Source organism: Dermacentor albipictus, chromosome 7, assembly GCF_038994185.2.
Source record: "Dermacentor albipictus isolate Rhodes 1998 colony chromosome 7, USDA_Dalb.pri_finalv2, whole genome shotgun sequence".
NCBI classification, from domain to species: Eukaryota; Metazoa; Arthropoda; class Arachnida; order Ixodida; family Ixodidae; genus Dermacentor; species Dermacentor albipictus.
Genome location: NC_091827.1, coordinates 35,009,561 through 35,031,716, shown reverse-complemented (window position 1 = coordinate 35,031,716; position 22,156 = coordinate 35,009,561). Strand labels below are relative to the sequence as shown.

The 22,156-nt window shown below is 49.4% G+C and overlaps 2 protein-coding genes across 4 annotated transcripts in view; one reads left to right on the top strand and one right to left on the bottom strand.

The window, feature by feature from the left end:
- Window positions 1-3,097: 3,097 nt before the first annotated feature.
- On the bottom strand, window positions 3,098-5,882 carry Nup93-2 (Nucleoporin 93kD-2). Its single transcript, XM_070521885.1, has one exon. It carries the CDS (start codon window positions 5,738-5,740, stop codon window positions 3,305-3,307), a length of 2,436 nt encoding a protein of 811 aa, XP_070377986.1. The 5' UTR covers window positions 5,741-5,882; the 3' UTR covers window positions 3,098-3,304.
- Window positions 5,883-6,232: 350 nt separating this feature from the next.
- Window positions 6,233-22,156, top strand: part of Khc-73 (Kinesin heavy chain 73) — a 120,775-nt gene continuing 104,851 nt past the window's right edge. For all 3 annotated transcript variants that reach the window (XM_070521882.1, XM_070521883.1, XM_070521881.1), the window contains exon 1: window positions 6,233-6,677. In XM_070521882.1, coding sequence (XP_070377983.1) covers window positions 6,623-6,677 — 55 coding nt within the window. In that variant the 5' untranslated portion in view covers window positions 6,233-6,622. The remainder of the gene's footprint in view (window positions 6,678-22,156) is intronic.

The following is a 22,156-nucleotide window of genomic DNA, read 5'->3' as shown; positions in this document are numbered from 1 at the left end:
GTGAAGCATTAGTAACGAATAAGGAGTTTATTCACATGCTCAGGACTCCTTGGTGTGCGTGAATGATAGTTTAGCTGGAGAGGTGGTGACGGCACTCTGAACGACGTAGCATGATCCACAACGTAACTTGCTGTATTTTACATCTAGTTTTACACCAGGATTAAATTTATCGCACTTCTGCGCGAGATATGTGCTTATTCACTTAGCGTAGACAATTCGAAGTATTCGAAGACTGTTCAAAATATGTGCATATTAACAAATGATGATTATTTCATTCGAAGACAAAATTGAATGGGACAACATATATTCAATTCGTTATTTGAATGTTTTCAATATTTACACTGGATATTTACACTACCCTAGTCGCTAACATTAAAATTCTAGTACGTCTGTAAACATATTAGTCTATGGGCTGCTGGGGCACTGTATATCTTCACAGCAGCAGTAGCAGCACTTGTAGCGCCATATTGTGATGCACTTCTTCAATGTCCATAAACCACCCCCATGTCCATACGGCTGGTTCCAATCTTATCCCTGCAGGCTTATAACGACCTCTGCACCAGCTAATAGGCAGAGCACGTTCATGCAATTATAGTTGTGGGTACTCTAGTTGACCTCAGCGTCAAAGGTGGTGTCACACTGTCTCTAGTGTCCTGGTACAAAGGCTAAATACCCGGGGATACTGACCTCACGGCCCGAATGTAAGTGTTTCCGTTCTGACAACAATGGTTAAACATTAGTGTTAACAATGATTTCATCCTATCATGACAACAATGACCAAATCTGAGTTTAACAAGCAGCATGGCTCATCATGGCAATGAATAGTGGTAGTAGCTAGTTGTGTCAGCAAGTACACATGTATAACATTTAAGCAACTAAAGTTTTATGGACAAACTACACGGCATAATGAGACAATGATGCGACAGTGCTGCCATCCCATTCCAAGGCAGGCAGAAAGGAACTTTCAACAAGTTGAACTGATGCAAATTTTCCTGCGAAAGCAAGATCAATGCTTGCGGGCAGCTCTTGAAAAGTTACTCTGCAGAGATTGACCAACTGAACGTGGTGTCGAAGTTGCCTGCTCTTTTTGCCTCCAGTACGCCACACCCCTTTGTTTATAAGCGTCCATATACCAAGCGTTTCAGCAATGACATGCCGAATTATTAAAGACAGGTGGCAAAATGACAACTTTTGCTGACCGTGGGTTTCTAGCAGTCATAGACTACACAATTCGCGCGATTGCGAATATGATCATAATTAAAGGTAGGGTTACCTGAATGGCAAAATTTCTTAATTGAATCTGAATATATCCTAGACAAACGCTCTTCGAATATTGTACTGAGTATTTTTGAATCTCTAAGTGAAATAAAATATCACTGTTACGCCAAGTCCATTTGATAAATTGTAGGCATGTTTATACATGTATGTAATGCCATTCACAAATGTTTGTCCAATGATATATGTCCGACAAGGAGCTTGCAGGTGAGAAACAACCTAAACATGATTGCATGTTATGCACGACAAAAATGATAGTCATGAAACAAAGTAAGAGACATCATAACGAGTGTTGTGCTCATTAAGGAAGCTATGTGTAATACTATCATAGTACACATTTTTTTGTAAGTGTACAAACATCATGAAACTGGCTGTAAAAAACAATGCCTTGCATCTACTGCGGCTACAAATTGCTAGTATATCTAAAGGCGCGTCATCTTTATTCAACAAGTGAAAACTACTGTATTAAAGTTGCCTGCTCCTTGCATTTGCTAAAAAATGGCTCTCCTTTGCAATAAGCACAGCTCTACACAGCAGAATCAAATTGAATAGTACTGCATTTGATATTCAATTCATATTCAAAATTTTAGATAGTTGTACAGCCCTTAAAAACCATTTTAGCCTGGCTCACCAATGCATATTGTTGCAAGTTTCGTGTACGAATTTCTTCGAATTGGTGCAAGGCATAATGCTGCTAACAAATGGTCGTGCTTTGAGCAATGGCCAATTTTAGTTCTGCAATCACATGACATGCCTCTCCAGTCAATAATTTGTGTAATTTCGTTAATCGTAATGGCAATTTATTGCGCAAGTTGTCTACCACTGCTACGAAGTTTGGTCATCAAGGATTATCGTTTCGTCTCCAGCCTTTGATCATTATTAATCGTAGAAAGGCACTGCCAAGATGCCGAGTTCCTTTCCCAGGCTAAATCGGGCCCCTAAAAAACAACAATCAATAAAGTCGTTGCACACGAGCAGTATTAGTACATTTTTTAAGGTACACGCATTTTGACATGCTTGCAAAATAATTTCAAAGCGATGGCCTTTCCTACCAAGTGGTATGCATATTTTGGGCCTATAATCATGCAATTATTGCAAACTCTACCGATGCAAATATAAACTAAAAAAATTATACTGTGAGGTTTAACTGTCCCGGGTCAGCATATAGCCTTGGGGGACATACCATAATGAGAAGTCCCGCATTAAGACCACCTAGGGTTCTTTAACGTGCACCTAAACCCAAGTATATACAAAGGTTTCTACGAAGCATTCCACAACCATAGGAATGAAGCCGCCGTGGTGAGGAATCAATCTCGCATCCTCAAGCTTGGCAGCAGAAGGCCACACCTGCTGTGCTGCCGCAGTCGGCGATACAAACTTTCTAGGAATGCCATTTCAATATGTCTTACAAGGCTTTCAGAAGTCAGGCACGAACAACAGTGTTCAAAGCAAAGAACTGCGGAGCCAATTCATGCGTCTGCTTTTTTTCCTTTCCATTTCTGCAGACATGCCGGCTGTGCAAATAACCAATTACTCTACCCTGTATCTGTTGAAATGCCCGTTTCATTGATAAACATGTAGCCTGATTACAGGCAGCACAGAAGTAACATGAATGCGTCATGAACATGCTGGCCAGTGCATGCACAAGCGAGAGTAGTTGTGTAGGTGTTGGAGGTTCGAAACAAGTACACTAGACGAAGCTAAATAACCGGAGAATGCTTAATTAATGGTTCAGAACTTTCAGGGCTCATGGACTGAAACAAGTCACATGAAACATGGACATGTCACTATGTGACATGATGCCAAATAAACTGAGTGAAAGTTTTAAAAAGAAGCACTTCCTTTATATCATGTACAACTTTGGTCTGTACATTCAGCTTGGCAAGACCACTCACTTCCATCTGCAAACATGCACACGGTCTGTTGCTCACACTTTTAGCATACCAGAAATGTGCGCGTTTATTATGGCCACCAAATGCTGATTCACATCCAATTAAAAGAAAGGTAACTGCTAGAGAGAAGCAACACCTCAGCACATCAGTACTTCCATCTGGACAAGCCTGGCAGTTGTGTCCCCAGGCATTCTGTACGGGATACTGCCAGCGAACATGATGATGGCCCTCGCTTGCGAACGCAGCTCCCGTTTCTGGACCTCATCTGGCCCCTTTATTTCCTTGTACTGCCCGTACAGCAGGTTCATCACCGCCAAAAGTATGTCGGCCAGAATCCTACGAATGTCTTCAGATCTTCGCGAAAATGCCGCAACGCTCTCCTCCACGTGGGAGGGGTTGAATGGGACCAGCCGAAGCTGGCGCATCGTATCCAAGGCAAGCGCAGTCTTGTGCTGATGTGCGAGGTTGAAGAATGTCCCCAAATCTAGTAGCAGGCACAGGGACGATAGAGCTTCCGCCGACGCGTGGCTGGTGTGGTTTTGGTATCGGGTGGCAAGCTCGATGGCCAGGTCCCGCAGTCGCTCCCAAGCGGGACCCGATGCGCTGGGCACGTGTTGTGCGAGCAGTCGACAGAGAAGCCTGATGGCATCTTCGTGCTTTTCGCACAAGTCGTACAGACACACCGCTTCTTCGTACAGGCCTCTGCTTTCACAGTCTGTTGCCACGGCTTCAATGACACGCTCGGTGTCGAAGTTGAACTTGTCGACCTCGCCTCGCCGGCGGCAGCCGTCCGGCTCTATCTTGCCGAGCAGGGCCTCAAACTCCTTGGTCTCAAGCACCAGCTCGCTGACGCAGGCAGCAAAGAGGTTCTCGCCGTGGATGCCCTTGAGTTTGCGCAAGAAGTAGAAGTAACCGAGAGCCTTGCACGAATCCGACGCCTCGAACTTTCGCGTGTAGCTCGTCACAAGGCGGGCCAGGTTGAAGCACAGGCCCGGTCCCGTGGGTGCCTTGGAGACCAGGGGCTGCTGCACGCAAGCCGGCGGCGTCAGGAGGTTCTCTTCATACAAAACGAGCGCCACGTGAACGGCGTGGACGCGTTGGGGTTCCATGCGGGCCAGGAACTCGACGGCGTGCTCGAACTGACCCGTCAGGAAGAGCACCTGGAAGTACAGGTACGGCTGGCGCATCGCGTCGAAGTGGCTCTCGCCGTACTCTTCCAGCAGGGAGCGCTGCAGTTTGGACAGCGTCAGGTGGTCCCGCGCCTGCTCCTGCTGCTCCTCGCCGGCAGACGGCGGCTCCTCGGCGTACACGAGGCACAGCTTGAGCCACAGGTAGTCCTCGCACGTCGTCGACACCAGCGCGTGGTCCTGGGCGACGTCGCAGCGGCCCAGGATGCAGAAGACGGCGCGCTTGAACGGGTCCTCCGAGGCGCGCACCGAGCGGGCGTACTGCAGGCGAATCCGGTTCTCGCTGCTGGCGCCCAGGTGGCCGTCCGCGGAGGCGGCGTACTCCTCGAACACCGACGTGAGCTCGCCCGCGGTGCCCGGCGCTTGCCGACTGATCTCGACGGCCGCCTCGCGGTCGCCGCAGCGCAGGCAGTAGTAGATGAGCGCCCACACCGGGTGCCTGTCGAGCTTGCCGTCGTAACCTTCGGCGGGCATCGCGGGAAGCTTGACGTTGAGGAAGCTCTTGACCAGGTTGACCGTGCCCAGTTCGCCGCCCAGGCGCGCGTAGCCGCGGTTGCCATCGATGACGAAGCGCATGTACTTCTGGTAGACGCGTTCCAGGTGCTTGCGAGACTGACTCACAAGAGCGCAGGTGCGTTGGACGTCGCTCGTGGCACTGAGCGGCGCGTCCAGGAGGAAGCACACCATGTCCCACATGTCCGTCGCGCTGCGGTCGTCGAGCTCCTTGGCGACGTCGCGGAACCGCTCCGCCAGCTTGGGACGCGTGCCGCCACTGATCACCTGATCGTTGTAACGGGCCACTTCGCGGGCGTACGGCATTTCGGCGGCAGACATGGCGCTTCGCGTCTTCGTGTCGAGCTGGAAGGAGGACCCCACCATGCTGCTCGTGTCGGCAGCGGCCGTGCTCACGTCCATGACGTCGTTCGACGGTCCCAGGAGCGAGTCGAGGACGCGCTGCTTCTCGCGCTGCCACTCGTTGGCGAAGGCATCGTAACAGAACCTGTCGACCTCCTCTTGGGTCGCCTTGATGGACTCGGCGAACACGGAGAGAATGGCGTTCTCGCGTTCGTTCCGCAGGAAGGCTTGGATGTCGGTCTCGCGAGCCTCCTCGATCGGCTCGAAGGTCGACACCGCCGCTAGGCCTTCGAGCTTCTGCGAGGTCCTTGGCAGGTCGAAGCCCCTCGAACCCAGTAGAATGGAAGCCTTCACCTCGTTCGTGTCCTTGGCCGACATAAGAGCCGTGCGCGACCATAGCTGCTGGCCTTCCTGGACGATTTGCTTCAAGTTGCGAGTTACGCGCGGCAGGCCCGTGTCGTCGATTTCGGCAGTTAGCTGCTCCGCCTGTTGGAGCAGCTCGCCGAAGCCTGCGCTGTCTTCTTCCATCATCGTCAAATCGTTTCCTTGCCTCGTTGTACTCGAGGCTACGGCGACGACACTGATCACGGGCCAAACACAACCAAGACACAACTGGGCAAAAACCACGCGCGCCGAAAGTTTCCGACGCCGGTTAAAGGCGACGTAAACCCTACCGCTATCTGCCAGCGGTCGTTTCAAACGGTGATATCGCAAGTGTTGCGCGGCGTTGTCATGCGTGCGAGCACTGAACTATTGTCTTCCCAATTTTGGCAAAAAAACAGCAGTTTGGTGTAGTTCATATTATCGTTTGCTAAAGTTGACTGCAAGACTGTTCGAACGCACTACTATTTGATGGCACTACATTACGAGCGCGCAATGTTACAAAAAAAAAACAGAGCGGGGTGCGTTTTAAACGCACGTTGCCTGACGCAAATATTTCTGCCGCTAAAGCTGAGCTGAGGCAGCGTTTCAGCAGCGTGACAAATTGTTAGCTGTTGAACAACGATTCCGTCTCTTCTAGAAAGAACAAATGAAAGTTCTGGAAACAAGTAGCACTTTGACATTCGCGTCTCATATTTTACGCCTCGTTGAGCAGAGGCGCTCGAGAGGAGAAATAGAGAGAGCTCGAGTATCGATTGCGCCATCTCCCAACCAACTTCTCGCCATCTCTCGGAAACATGGCGTCGGAGCATGGTCGGCGAGTTTCCTCCCGTGCCGTGCGGAGGCTTTGCGTGTGAGAAACCGCCGGATTTTTCGTGCCTACATCGCGCTGGACCTTCCGGGATGATGTAGCCAGCCGCTGCGGTGAACCCCGGTCGCATGAGACCTACGCGTCTGCGGTGTTCCTAGCCCGTTTTAATTGTTTGTGCGTGCACCCCCACATCGGACGCAAACCGAACCACTTCTCCCAACATGACGACTGACAAGATCAAAGTGGCCGTGCGTGTCCGGCCGATGAATCGCCGAGGTAAGCACTGCACGCCTTCTCTGGGCGGCGTTGTCAACCCTTTCGCTACGTATCGCGCTATTAGAACTAGCTGCCCGATCGGCGAGAAAAAAAAAATAACAGAACAGGATTGCTGGAAGTCGCCGTACGCGACACTGCGGCGACGGGCCGTGGGCAGCTGCGATCGCCCCAAAACACTTCTCGCGAAGCGCTACGGCCGGTGTATGGCACACATATCGATCGTTTATTCACGCAGTCCTTTAGACTCCCGCCGTTGTTGTCGTAGGGAGAAATCCTTAGGGACATCCGGAAAGTGGAACAGCCGTTTTTGCGAATCCGTATCACGCGTCCGTCCTTCGGCATTTCTTTCTTTTTCGCTCTCCCGTCTGCGTCGGCGCGGTAATTGGGCTGCTGCCGTAACGATCTGCGTCCAGGTTTGCGGCCGAAAGCTTTGGCTTGGCGAGCGACTCGCGTGATTTCCTCACGGACGGCTGGCTCTACGGGCAACTCGTCCGCTCGTCTTTGCAGCAGCAGTAGTACGTCAAGCGCCAGCGAAGCAACCGCTCCGTATTTTTTTTTTTTTTTTTTTTTGTCAACGTGCATACTTCTTTTCCCCTCCTGCGCTGTGCGTAAGACAGACGCGTCATACACCTCACGTTGTTCAGCTCGCCCCGATGTGCGATTATGACGCGCTCTGCCGATGAAACGGCCGCTGGCACAATCGGGTACCTAACTGTCCCAAACTGTCGCGCGCTATTTTTGTTACCGTACTGTTCTAGCGATCGTTTGGAGTACTGAAAAGTTGTGTTATTCTCCTTCCTGTTGCCGTCGGCTTCGCTTAGTTCTCGGGCGAGTTTTGCGTGATGGTTATGCGGCGGGGTTTCGCGTCCCACATTCTGGTGCGGCGGCTGAGGATTTAGCGTAAGCCATGCGTATTGCAGCGCTTATTTCCTGTCTGCTACGTTGCGCTCAGATGTGAGAGCGCCATTCTGTGTTTTGCGCGCGAGCGCTACCGAAACTGTGTGCTTGATTTCATTCATTCATTCATTCATTCATTCATTCATTCATTGGTGGTGCATGCGTGACTGCAGGTGAGATCATCCTTATATGTAAAGTACCCGACTGTAAGCACACAAAAGTTTCGTTTAGTGCCCGATTCTCGCAGCATATCGCGTTGGCTGAGGGAATTTTCGCTTTTTTTGTTAGGTAAGATTGCTTGGGTCGTTGTGCGACGAGTTCTGCGACCCCCAAACAACAGAGGGGGGGGGGGGGGGGCGTACTGCTGTGGTTGCATTGCTTTCAAGAAATCGGTTACCAAAGGCGGTGTTCCGGCTCCTACGCCTTCATCTGCATTCGGTGCGTGGTCCCGTTTCCAGAGTCAGTGACTCGTCGCATGAGAAAAAGAAAAGATTGCGCTCATGCCTGCTCGAAAACCCGACGTTGTTGCCTCGTATCTCGCGGCTCGTTGGGTTTCTTGCTGCTTGGCGCATACATACCCGCCGCAGTCTCTGCAGTCTCACGGTCTTGGCACTTCCAAAACCAGCCAACTCCGCGCGCGCTGCACAGCTTCCGGCAGAGCGAGTTCGTGTGTGTGTATGACTCACGGTGCGAGGCTAATTTCTCCATTTGTTTTTAAACTTTTATCTCTCTTCTTTCACCCTTTCTCCAGCGGTGCTCGCCGAGGGTTACGCGCCATTACACTGTAGCGCCATACGGTCGCGGAGGAATACCATTTTGTAGGAGTGTGCGCGGTGGGCTTTATTATACCAACCATTATGCCGATTGTACTAGGTGGTGCCCGTGCAGACGACGTATGTGCAGCAGGCGGGATCTCGCTTCCTCGGCTGGCGACACGAAACAGCTGGCTGGGCCGTGCTCTTGCATCTGTGTTTTGCGTTTGTATGTCGACCTTTCCAGCTCTCCCCTTTCCTTCTCCTGTCGTCTGCTCGTCAACAGAGTTTTTTTGTTCTTAGTACCATATCCCATTCGTTATTCTGTTCCGCCTTGGCTCCCCTCTCCTATTCTTCTTTTTTTTTTTTTCTTATTCAAGCACGCATTCGAGAGCTCGCATGCTGCGGTGCGCGGGTAAAAAAGAATCAAACGCAATGTTGCGCTGAGGCAAAATGAAAAAATAAAACTAAAGAAATAAAAACAAAATGAAAGAAAGAAAACTCGTGCTGCGCGCTGTTGACGGGGCGCCGAGTTATTAGAGCAGAAGAATGACACGCTACCTGGATTCGAACAATCCGGACGCCCTTCGCACAGGCAGAGGGGGAGGGGATGCTTTTCAACGCCCCCCTTTTCTTTCCTCTTGCTCCTTTATCTTTCTGTGTTTTCTTTTTCTCCGTCTTGCCGTTCTTTATTTTGTTTCCTGTTTCTCCCGTTCTTTTGCCCGGCCATTATCCGTTCCTTATTCCCGGCGTGCGTACGGGCTTATCGGTATGCACCCGCGAACCTCGTCAGCGTAAACACGGGCTGCGTCTTTTGAATTGCGTGCCGTCTGTTTTGTTTATTTTGTCTAATTGTTTTTACTTTAGATACGGCTGCTTCCGCGCCGTTATTACAGTTTCTAACGGATCCAATGAGTGCGTTAAAGGCACCCCTTTCGTTTCTTCCATTCCTTCCCCCTCTCTCTCTCTCTCTGTCACTCTCTCTGTGCTTGTGTGTGTGTGTTAATTCTAGAAGTTCATTAAGCGTGCGCTTTCTTTCCTACTGGAATCTCCGCGACGCAGAACTCATGAACCGCCCCGCTCTGAAATTGTGCTACGTTGCTGCAAGAGGGCGAATGTCGATTTCGTGCCGCGGTGGCCCAGACGGTCAAAGACGTTCTGCTGCCGTTCACAAACGAGGTCATAGGTTGGATCCCCAGCGGCGGCCGCGCTCCGATGAGGGGGACTGCAAAAATTATTGCGTGCGTTTAGATTTAGAGAAACGTTAAAAGGGGCCTTGCTCCCAACAGCTTTTCTTCAAAACTGAGAATGAGCTGAAAGAAGTAGAATGCCTGTCAGTGGAGATATTCCCGCTGAACTGTTCAAGAAGGGCCCAATAATAACGGAGATATAAATAGCGCAATGTTTTATTACCTATTCCTCCTCGATACAACCTTTCCAGTGTCACTTTGGAACGTTATACGCCCCGCGATTTAATAAATTTTCACTTTGTTTCCAGTGCAGTGTGTTGCTTTGCTAAAACAGTGCCAATCACCCTGATCCGTTGCTTTCAAAGTTGCAATTCGCGTTAGCCAATCAGCGCAGTCAGTGCAACGGTTTACCGTGTCCTTCCGCGGCTTGGACTTCCTTAACCGCGACGTCTGCTTTCTCGGCGTAAAGCAGACGTATAGCAGGCGACGCCGAAATACGCTGGGACATTCTGTAGTCTGGTTGGTGTTATGATGAAAGCTTATACAAGTGTACGCTTCGGACAGCAGCGTACGGACATTGTGAAGTGTTTTCGATTATGTTTAGCCGGACGCCCTGCCGTAACATTTTGGTGTGACATTTAGTCAGTCTGTTGATGTACATTCTTTGGACGGCGATAGACTCGATCGGCGCATAAGAGCTGTCAGAAAGCGGGACTACTTTACCTTGCTCGTCAGCTGCCATGAGCCGTAGCATAGCGTGCCTCTTAACTTTGACCTTTTGAGTGATGTTGTATAGATTCCCTGCTGCGTGCAAGGGACATTATTCAATTGGCTCGCAAGTTCATCAAACCGTCGTTTAAGAATAGCTGACAATTTCCCAGTGACAACAAATGGCATATGAAAATCCTGCACGGATATCCTAGCGATGTGTCATGTATACGTCCTTTGGACGTCTCTCACAAGATCCTTTGACCTTGTTTTCTGTGTCCTGCGGACATCCCTTGCATGTCCGCGAGGAACATCATGGGGACATGTTGCGTACATGTTAGCCGGATATGCCAGTGCCTTTTGTACAGTGTTTGCTATAATGTCTGTTACGGTCGTGACAGATGCAACGGGCAGAGCGCAAACGCTTACACACGTTTGCTGCGTAAGGGCGCATTGTACTCTTGATTATTCAAGTCCTTCCGCCAAGCGCAAGAGGCTCACTGAAGTAACTGAAGTTTTCGAAGTAAGTTTTGCCATCAGATTGGTAAATAACGACGTACACATGCGCCGAAGACGCGATACCATCGGATCGTATAGTTGGAACATGCGAGAAAACATAATTCTGTTTACGAGGAAGCCCAAACACAAGTGTCCGATTGAAGGACAAATATTCACGTGCATGCCGAAAAAAGTCTTGTGCGATATCATAGGGAACATCCTTGGTATGTATGATATCCGAAACTGGACCTCCTGATTGTATCCTATTTGTCTTAGAAACGGTGCACAGACATTGGGACATGATTCGGATGACCCGAAGTGTTTGCACCGAGAATTCTTGCCGTGTTCCAAAAGTGTTTCAGTACACCCTCAACTTCCGCGTCTTTTGCTAGCGTCCCCAGTTCCGGCGCTGAATCGGGCGATGCACTCAGCAATTCACCGGCGAAGCCTTTGAACGTTGAAGAGGTCACGCCCCCACTTGAGATTCTTTCGTACGACGCCGATTCGACCGACCTGCGGCTACTGATAGTGATGAAATGTGTACTGCATTCCCCTGGTAATCAAAGCGTGATCTCTCCGGCCATTGTTTCGCATTGTTGTCGCTGACTTAGCCGATTATCTGCACCGCATGCACCGCACTGAGGCGCGCTTTCGTCATTTTCTCAGCGCATGCGCAGTGCCCGCGAGTGTTGGGGACTCGTTAGCTGCGTGTTCGTATAGAAAGGGGTCACATTTGCAGACGAAGACTGCTAGCAGACGACTATCTTTGATACTTCTGGGGCGCTATAACGTAAAGCTATTCCAAACTTTTCTATTCCAATTCTGCAATCAGCCCTCCGCGATTGGTCAAAAACTTTTTTCGACCCCCCCCCCCCACTTCACCTGTCTGTCACGCGACGTCACGAAAACCGCGATACTTCCCCATCTGACATGATGTGTGCACACTGATTATGCATGATTTGACAGAAAAAAGAAAAAACAGTTATTTCTGATTCGATGCCTTTTCGCCATTAGCCCTCGGCTATTCGTCAAAAGTTTTCGGGCTGCACCCACTTCACCTGCCTGTCACGCGACGTCACAAAACCGCACAAGCTCACCGCGTCAAAGTGACGTGTACGCGATAAAGATGCATTAATATATTGAACAAAACTGAATTTTTTTTCCGAATAGCCGCAGGCTGTCCCGTTCCGAAAGGAATAAAAGATGGCTGCCGCCGATCGCTGAGACGCTGGCTACTCGCACCTGCCGGAGAGCATGGGTTTATTTGCGTATAATAAAACTTCTTGCGTGGCCGTGCAACTTTTTCAAGCACTTTCGGCACGTTTACTACCTTATTCTGCCAACTATTCTTTGCTGAGGTTCAGTATAGCGTCATTCTTAAGCTTCCGTTGCATGCCGCCGCGATTTTCGAGCAGCCACCACAAGCTAAGTAAGGGAAAGCCGACCAATCGCAGACGCCGGCACCACCCTCTTCATCCGGTTATCGATTTTCAGTGCACTGGCTCTGCCCCAGTGAATCACTCTCCACTTGAGCGTTCTCCTCGCTTCTTGTCAGCCAATTAGATACAAGCCGCTCAGTGTACGCAATGTTATTCGTTTTTCAAGCAAACAGAAGTGACCTCCTATGAACGAGGAGAGCGTTTGATTGGTCTGTTCAGACAACCCTGCGGGTGACCGCCCGGGGCTTGCGTCGGTGGTTACGCAAGTTTGACGTCAGGAAATTGGAATAGAAACATATTGGAATAGTTTTACGTTATAGGGCCCCTGCTCTCTTTCGCTGCTCGCCGGTTTGAACGACAGACTTTGCTTGCAAAGTAACTGTCGAAAACTATGCCAGTTGTTGCCTTCAAAGAGACGGATATTATATACTTAACGCCACGGCATCTTCGTGACGTCACACTTGGCAGCGAAGCTGCCTGTATGTTAACAAAGCGGCAAAGAGCAGACGGCCATCGTTGAGACTTCTGTTCTTCTGCACTGCTCACTGCTTTAAGCGGTACTTTGTGAAGTGACTTTAATTAATTAAATTATGGGGTTTTACGTGCCAAAACCACTTTCTGATTGTGAGGCACGTCGTAGTGGGGGACTCCGGAAATTTCGACCACCTGGGGTTCTTTAACGTGCACCTAAATCTAAGTACACGGGTGTTCTCGCATTTCGCCCCCATCGAAATGCGGCCGCCGTGGCCGGGATTCGATCCCGCGACCTCGTGCTTAGCAGCCCAACACCATAGCCACTGAGCAACCACGGCGGGTGCGAAGTGATTTTTGAAAAATATGTAAAGCATGTGCGTTGATCTCGCCTTCAAAGAGACGCTATACTGAAATTAACAGCAGCGCCGTAGCATCGTCGTGACATTGCACTCAGCAGCAGCGAAGCTGCATGTTTATAAACAAAGCGCACAAAGCGCAGGCGACTTGAAACTTATGTATTTTGCGCAGTTCGCCGTTTTGAAAAACATTTGTTGCTAAGCAACTGTTGAAAACTGTGCCGGTTATCTCATATGCTAGTCTCGATTTAAAATAAAATTACCTTTCACACTATTACAGTCAGTGCTAAATTGCGATGTGCACTGCTGCTATATAAGAAGCTCGGTAAGTAGAAAAAAAAGTTATAATGTTGTCTATTTTGTATAATTTAGATGCAGTCGTCGGAGATAACAAGCAGCGCATAAAACTAGTCTATAAAACCTGAGCTGCGATAACTCGCAACAACTTCGCAAGTGGAACACACACACGCACGCACACGCACACACACACACAAAACGTTTATTATATCAAGTTCTGCGAAAAACTCACGCGCTTCGAAACGTTGCAGTCATTCGCGGAAGCGCATTCGTACCTCGGATAACTCAGAGTTCATTTTTGCTTACGTTCTTTTTTTTTTTTACCAAATCAAATACGTACGCGCGTCCTCTTCGATATGCGTAACGGTTTCTGCAGACTCCAGTTGACCTCGCCGCCCCCGCCACCAGTTCGCGCATCGCTCCAAAACCTTCTGTAAACCTCGCTTACTTCTACTTCCTCTTATGTTGCTCTTTTTTTTTGCGGGCCGATATTATATTAGCCGCCGCGCGAAACAAGCTTGCGGTTTCAGGAACATTCGAACCGTAGAAATGCTTCCCCGGTCGATGGAAAAAAAGAAAAGTGCCTCATCGTTCTTTTATTACTTTTTTTTTTTGGCCCGGGGTCGAAATCCTCCAGACCGCAGGGCTGAGAGAGATGCGATGAGAGATGTAAAAAAAAAAAAGAGGGAAAACAAGAACGCATGGAAAGGGCCATCACAGGAAGGAATGGGATAAAAAAGAATGTCAAAGAAAGAAAGACGTAATGCCCGTCTCCAGAGAGCTGTAGGTATCGGACGGAACGAAATAAGTGGCGGGGGATGATGTGGTGAGAGGAAGGAAGGGGAGGGATTCGGTCACCCGTGTTTCCATCTCGTCCTCCGAAAGTCGATGACAAGCGCGCCAACACGATGCAGTGCGGCGAAACCTACATGTGCTACGTATTCGGGGTAGAGTGTTGGGTCGGTCGACTTTAACTCGCTCGCCGCTACAGTCATTTCAGCCGCAGTTCTACGATGAGAGGCATCATTTCAATACCGCAAATTCCTCGGTTATTACGATATCGCTTTATTCGAAGTATCGCTTTATTCGAAGAGCGAGTAATATGGAGGGATTTGATGGGGCTCGATTTCTTCTTTTTTGTAAGTTACAACCATGCGCAGAAAGGGCAGTGAAACCAAAGCAAGGACATGAAAGACTAGTTGATACGTTTCATTGTAACGTAGAAATGTCGAGGTAAAGGGCTACACGTCGAGGCAAAGGGCTACACGCGCGAAGATGAGTCCGTATACTACGCACTAACAAAAAACGCCCCTTGCGGTGTATCTTGTCCCCAAGCAGTAATCGTCATCTCTGGCTTGCGTTTCCTCTGTCGAAAACTCTGCGCTCGCTACGTTCCTATCAAGAATTCTATGTCGCGTTGATAACGCGTTTCGTGACCGGAAGGTACCGGCGCGCAGCGTTAAAGGAAGGAAAAGCATGCATGATAGATGACGATCATCGTTGTGGGACAGGTGTACGCTCCAAAGCGTGCAAACTTCTTTTAGGCGTGTACCCATCGTTCCTAAACTTGGGAGCTGAACGATGGCAGCGCCAGCTGCTCCCTCTAGTGATTTCGGCAGGAAACTGTAATCTGGCTGACGAGACCCGTGCGATAGCTTTCGCCGTACTGCATGCAACTGTGTAGACGGAAGTATGGGAGCTCAGCGTCATGATAACGCGATCAAGACCCCCCCCCCCCCCCCCTTTCTCCCCGTGCTACTCCAGAGGGCGACGACAGGCGGCCGGGTTCTCGGACCCCGGCTCCGTCGGGCTTGAAAGAGCGAAAGCAGCCCGCGGGAGGCCAAGCCAAGCCGATCCGATGCGATGATGGCTACGATGGCGGTCTTCAACGAGTTGGGATGCGAGGGGGGCGCCGTGTAGGGGACGCGGATTTCTTGCTCGTTGGCGCGAAAACTTGCGGGAGCCACTTCCTTCTCGGCAATCCTTTTTTCTCTTTTTGCTTGCTTCGGTGTGTCCTTATCGTCGAATAGGCGACGACATGCCGAGCTTGCCCGTTATATACGTGTAATGTATGACTCCGCGGACGTCGATGGCTGCCATAAAGTGGGATATTGAATGGCCTCGCGAAAGTCTTTGGGCGTGTCTCGGGTTGTTGCCGTAGCATCTCCCGGCGTGGGAGACGTTGATCGCATCGGCGCATGGGTGTCGAGCAGACTCCGGTCTGGTTTGTTTATTCATTTGCTATGCGCTCTTAGGAAACAATATAACAGGCGTTAGGGGGCGTGTACGGCGGGCTACAAACGATCGGGGCCAAAATAAAAGAAACAAGTAAAGGCGCGAAAAAAAAAAAACACCACGAAACAAATGAATCAGTGTTCGCGCAAGGCGGAGCGAAAACAAAAAGGAACGCACGTGAAAACAAGAGCAAGTGTGAAAACTTGGAGGACGCTTGAGCTTCGCCTTTATAGGAGTGGAACGCGATAGATTTCAAAGATCCCTGACTGCTTGTCACGCTTCCCGGCAACAGCAGCCTTCTTACGGTTGCGGGAGGCGAGCGCGTTATAAGGAACCGGGCGGGCCGTACCGCTCGGAAAAGGGGGTTTATGTTTGGGTTTCCACGTAACATAATTATGTTTGCTCGTATATTCGAATAAAACTCCGACGCTATCGTGTCTGTAGGTTGTGTTTAAGTCGTACTTTACTATTTGTCTGACGTATGTTACTTTGAGGAGTTCAATTAGTTCAGTAACGCCTCTGCGCCACCTGGAGGGCCTGCGTGGTTGTGGTTCGGAATGACTTTTTCGGCAAGCGACGTCCGACGCCGACACCGGATATCTTGCGGCTCGGGGCCCTAAACGATATCGCGTTAAAACAGCGCTACTCCTGTGTTCATGTGGGTTCCCGTTGTCCTCGCGCAGATTGCATTGATTAAAAAAAAAGGAAAGAAACTTCGTTCGTGATGAACCGACAAACTATATATAGTCTTCTCCAAGATGCTTTTTAAATAAATCATTGTGATTATGCAACGTTAGCTATGAGGCGTTCGAGAACATGTTTTTTTCGATGGCGGTTATTATTGCAGGAAGGTGATTCACGCCCCGTTCGCATTGACCGTGATAGGGATATCTCAAAAAGAAAACAGAGCATCGGTTTTACAGGAAGAAAAACAATTAATAATAATATATGGGGTTTTACGCGCCAAAACCACTTTCTGATTATGAGGCACGCCGTAGTGGGGGACTCCGGAAATTTCGACCACCCGGGGTTCTTTAACGTGCACCTAAATCTAAGTACACGGGTGTTTTCGCATTTCGCCCCCATCGAAACGCGGCCGCCGTGGCCGGGATTCGATCCCGCGACCTCGTGCTCAGCAGCCCAACACCATAGCCACTGAGCAACCACGGCGGGTAAAAAAACAATTACTTATTGTTCGCGATCTAAGTTCCATGAAACATTGCCATGACGATGTAAAGTCAGTACGGAGATAGCGACGAGGAGCGACCGTAATGCAAGGTGTGTATTGAGGCTGGTGCTGAATAAGCGCGGTGATAAGAGACAGAAACACGGCAGCATCTAAGGATTAGAGGGCGAACGCGTACAGGGCTTGTCATTCTGCCTCCGTTTAAGGGCAAACGTTGAGAGTTAGGCAGCTCGCTCCCGTTCTCTCATCCCCCCGTCAGCAGCGAGACTGACTGGACAGCCTGGCTCGGTTCCGGGGACGTCGACCGACAATTTGAACTGGTGGACTGGGCGGAAAAGGCCAAGCAGGCCCAGGGCCTTACTTGAGCCCAAACGCTCAGCCACGTCCCTCTTTACCCTTCCCCCTTTCAATAAAGTTTATTACCACCACCACCAGGCAGGTCGTGTAAAGCGATGAGATTTCTGCTTACTTCGTTCAGCCTCTTTATTAAACTATATACGTTAAAAAAATATACGCAGTAACAGTAGGAAGAAGCGCACTGATCCAGATCCCCATTTTGATTGACGCCAGCCATTGGCCAATAGCAGCCGAGTATGGGAATCTGCTGTATTATACGAAGTAACGCGCCAAGAAAAGAGCGAGGAGCACAGGCTTCTGTTGAAAAGAGAGCGTTTGAAAGGGTCACACCACTGAAAAATTTGCACGAGATGTGCGCAGCAGCGTACGCTATCCGCGGACTGTTCTTTTTTTTTTTTTCACCAATCCCGAGTGGTGGTTCAGGGCCCCTTTAAATTGTGTTACATAGTTAACGGCGATACCATCTTTATTGCCATCGCATGTAGCGTGCAGTCCCACGCATCGTTTTATGTTTACGCACCGTATACAGGTTACAACCCAAAGCGAGACCAAAAGAGCGTGAAAGGTACACAGTGGAGTTCGCGTCCCTCAACACTTGTGTGCTGCTTGCGTCCGGACTGACTCAGCGACAACCACGCGAATAGTGGGAGGGAGGTATATAGGCGAAGAGATGGAGCGGCAGTGGGACTATAGACGGAGTGTTTATACCGGGGAAATTGTCAGCCATTATAGGATATACGTTTGGCTGACGCCGAACATTGCAGAGAAGTCTGGTGACTCCTTTAAGGGAGAGGCCGACAGCTTTGTGATCGTGGCTGAACAGCAGACACAGGTGGGAACGTTGCCGCTCGAAGTTTGTGCGTGTACGTTGTTTTTGATCATCCCTGTCGGGTGCCACGTACTTTATTTTTTAGCTGGCGCGTTAGAACTCGTCGAATGCGATGTTGGTCTCGCGTGACACCTTCGGGGCGTCCTGTAGCTTTGCTATATATACTGTGGGCGTCCTGGAGTGGATGTCCTCGCATTAGCGTGTCGGCGAGGACTTCACTTGAGGACGGTCGTACGTATATGTCACGTGCTTGGACGGCGATTGTCAATTAGGATTTTAGCATGCATAGCCGTTTGCAGGCGTACCGTTGTGCTAGCGCTAACGATATCTAACGCGCATGCGTGGTGTTATTTGCCGCTTCTGCCGGGCGAGAAAGAAAAGTCTTGCTATAATATAGTACTGCTACTACCAATAATGCTGCTGCTACTACACTTAAACCTTAATTTAATGAAATCGATGGGCCATGTTTAATCGAAAGCAAAGAAGAAAAAAAAGAAGGAAATGGGTAATATTGCCTGCGCATGCGCTGTTAGCGCGTGTGAGTTTATTCTTGGGAGCAGCGGCGTCGGTCACATTAACTGAAACTCGGCATAACCTTACGTTCCCCATGCTGAACCCCTAAATGTTTGCTAAATCGGGCGAGACGTTGTGTTCACTTCGTTGTTGCGAGTTTTTAAACGCATTACAGGCTCTGTAAATATGTGACGTGAAAACGAACACACTTCGTTAAGTCGAGAATTTCGTCAAATCGAGATTAGCCTGTACTACTATATAGACAGAGCTTTAAAATGTCTGCTCGCGTCGGCGGTCTCATTTCGCCTTGATAAGTGCTTTGCGCGATTCGCCGTGTGCACTTCATTTCGCACAGCGCGGTTTTCGAGTTATCAGCTGCATCCTCCACGTGTACGACATATATATGTATACGTTTATAGGCACACCTTTCATGTATGTCCACATCCGGCCTTGTCAAGTGCGGTGGCCTGTCGTTTGTCGCCTGTGTATATATATTAAACGTGGCATTGAACTCTCTCGAATGCGACACGCTTGACGCATTTCTGAGTTTGACGTGACATCTGCCCTCCCCCCCCCCCCCCCCTTTTTGTGCGAGCACATCGCACCCAAGGCTGCGTGCGACGGTCGTAGATGAGTTCCTGCTGCGTCTAGCTGCGTACCTGCGTCGGCGTTTGTGAGTATGCGTTCGGGACACACTGGGTGCGTCGGCTGAACGCCGTTTTGTTTGTTTATATCTGTCAGCTGAAGCGTTATTGTCGTATATGGCTTATAGTAAACACGTATCACTGCGATATAGATTCGGACTGTCCAAGGGGGACTTTGTGAAGCGTCGTATGGACGGCACCTGCATCCAAATCACTTTCGCTTTCGCCGCAAGCTGTACGCAAACGAAAAAAATCGACGAAATCAATTGTTGTCAGTGTGACAAAGCTCTGAGAAACAAAATATGGTATTTTACGATAACATTGTGAACTTTTCTGGAAGATATGCGCTTTCCGTTTACTTTTGGTTTTACGTTATAGTACTGTGAGCGTGTCAGACAAAGAGGTTACACGCCGACTTTACCCGCGCATTGAATGGCTTGTGCATGTTTGGCGTGCTGCGTTAGTGCGCGACGCAAAGTAGTTCCGCGTTTGGACCGGCGTACCCGCTTGCTCGAAGCCAAAAAAGAAAAAAAAAATTGTAGGGAAATAGAAATCAAAACAAACATATAAAACACGGATGGAATAGAATACAGACGAGCGCTTTTCAAAACAGTGGTTTTGTTTTTTTGCGCGGACGAACGATTACCGACCGCGAACTCGAGAAAGCGCTTTGACATGACGCCGCGCTCGCCGCCTTCTTTTCCGGTGTCGTCTGCTCGCCCAAGTTCCCAGCAGCAGTACAGATGCGTGCACGTGCTAGCAGACGGGCAGTGCACACGCACCGTTTCGTCTGCTCTCGTTGTTGGCTGAAGCCACATCCGTAGCCGATCGGGAGCTTTGGCTTTGCAGTTGAGAGTCGAAGTGCGTGGGGCAGCTAGCTTTACCCACTGCAGTTTTGACGTTGTTTTGCAACTTTAGCTCGTTCCTCTATTCCGGCGTTTTGGTTTTCGCGCTGTTGCGGGCAAATCGTAGCTAGTTAAAACCTGTTCTGTGTGCCCACGTACGCAACTTGACGCTGTCTTCTTTTCTTTTCTTCCCGCCTCTGTGACCTGGTTTTACTTCTTTTTGGTGGCGTAATGCCTGCTCTCGATTTCTTTCTTTCTTTCTTTCTTTCCTTCTTTCTTTCTTCCTTTCTTTCTTTCTTTCTTTCTTTCTTTTTAAACAAACGTCACCGCTAATACTGCTTGGTGCTTTCGACGAAATGTGTCAGAGAACCGCCTGACTTTCATTCATTCATTCATAAAATATACCTAATTGTATTTTTGGTGCAGTGGAAAGACCGGCATTATGCTGCCATTCTGAGACACCTTCAGCAGCTGATGCGCTGACAAACTACGAATTAGCTTCCTTTCACCCGTATAGCCTTCCGTGCGTTCTTTTAGAGGAAGCTTTGGCTCGGGCCCAACTGCAATGCAGCCTATTCAAATGCATGTGGGAGTGCTTTTCTGAGATAAGCACTGGGCCGATTTTAACGAAATATGTTGCATTTGAGAGAGAACGTTAACTTCTAATACTGTTGCAGGCGAAATTTTAAGGCCTGAATATTTTAAGTGGGATTTTTAAAAAATTGGTAGGTTTGAAAAAAATATTGAAGCACAAAGTTTACAAATTCGTAGCTCTGCACCTAGAACGCATGTCGTAGTTCTGTAAACTGCATCCATTAGAACATCCAAAGTGGACAAATTTAATATGTCAATTTATATTTTACGTGAATATGTTGCATCGTTTACAGGGGTATTGTCAAAGTTCTACTGACAGCTTGGTGTAGTTGTTGAAAGCCGTGTATAATACATTAATTTGGTCCGCTTTAAATGTACTATCAGCTTCAATTTACAGAATCGCGATGTCATTTTCCGTTGCTGAGTTACAGAGTTGTAAATTTCATAGTTTCGATTTCTGAAAATTTGCGATTTTTACAAGTTATATTAAAAATTCACGCCCTGAATCAAAAATTCGCAACCAACAGTTACTAGATATTAACTTTTTTAAATAATACAACATACCTCATCAAATTTGGTGTAGTGGTTGCCGAGAAAAACGGGTTCTCCTTTCCCATGTAATTAGATGGGATGCCCGGAGCTAAAGCTTCCCTGCCACCGCCAGGTGTAAGCATAAACAAAACAAAAACAAAAAACTCGTGCAGTTTCGCCCGTTAGGGGGCACAAGACTCGCCGGCCTTAAAGGCAGCGGGCAGCTGTCGAGAGAAACACAGAAAGAGGGTCTGTGTCGTGTAAAGAGGAGAGAGAAAAAGAAAATCGAGTGCCCCGGGGTTGCAACAGCACCCAGGGGCCAACCTCGGTGAATCATTCCCGGCAGCTAACTCTTTCCGAGCACGCAGTGGTTTTTGGCCGCCACGACGTGTCGAGCATTCGTTCACAGCGCCGCGGTCAGCCGTAGCGGAGAGAGACGGGGACGTGCGCTCCAGGGTGGACGCCTACACGCAACGTACCCTACTTTCTGGGTGTGCAGCACGTACCTCGGCTTTGTCGACGCCCACACCGTTGTCTGCAACGTGCAATCCTCAAACAGACGAAGAAGAAAGGTTAACACACGCACACACACTTGCTAGAGATGTCACACATCGCCTCCGAGATCAGCGGGCGCGCACCAACGCACCGACGGTCTTGGACGCAGTGGGAGGCGATCGACGCGGTAAGACGAGAGCATATCATGCCCGGGTACACACAGAAAAGGCGGGCAAGCAGACGACACGCAGACGACGCAGATCGACGTGCGCGCATCACACAGGCAGGCGAACCCGGAGGTGACCAAATGAGCAGGCGACGCTTTTTACGCGTACATGCAGACGACATAAGCACGCGGACGCACAGGCAAGCAGAAGACAAAGACGCGCGGACCGACGACACACACGGACAGACGACGCGCGCATACCGATAGCGCATTTACATTTGCATCGAGCCAGCAGGGGCGACGTCGGACTGTGCGTGTTATGCACGGAGGCGGCAAGGCATCTTTTCTTTCGCACTGCGGCGCAAAGAAAACGCGACGCGCGGGCAATTTCTCACGCACTTAGTTTTGGAAGCCGCTCGTTGACTTCCGCCGTTTCGCTCGCACGGTGGCGCTACGAGCGCTTGAACGCCCGT

What these genes read in the sequence shown, in the direction of transcription:
- Nup93-2 (XM_070521885.1), bottom strand. Translation starts at nt 5,740, where the DNA reads ATGATGGAAGAAGACAGCGCAGGCTTCGGCGAGCTGCTCCAACAGGCG.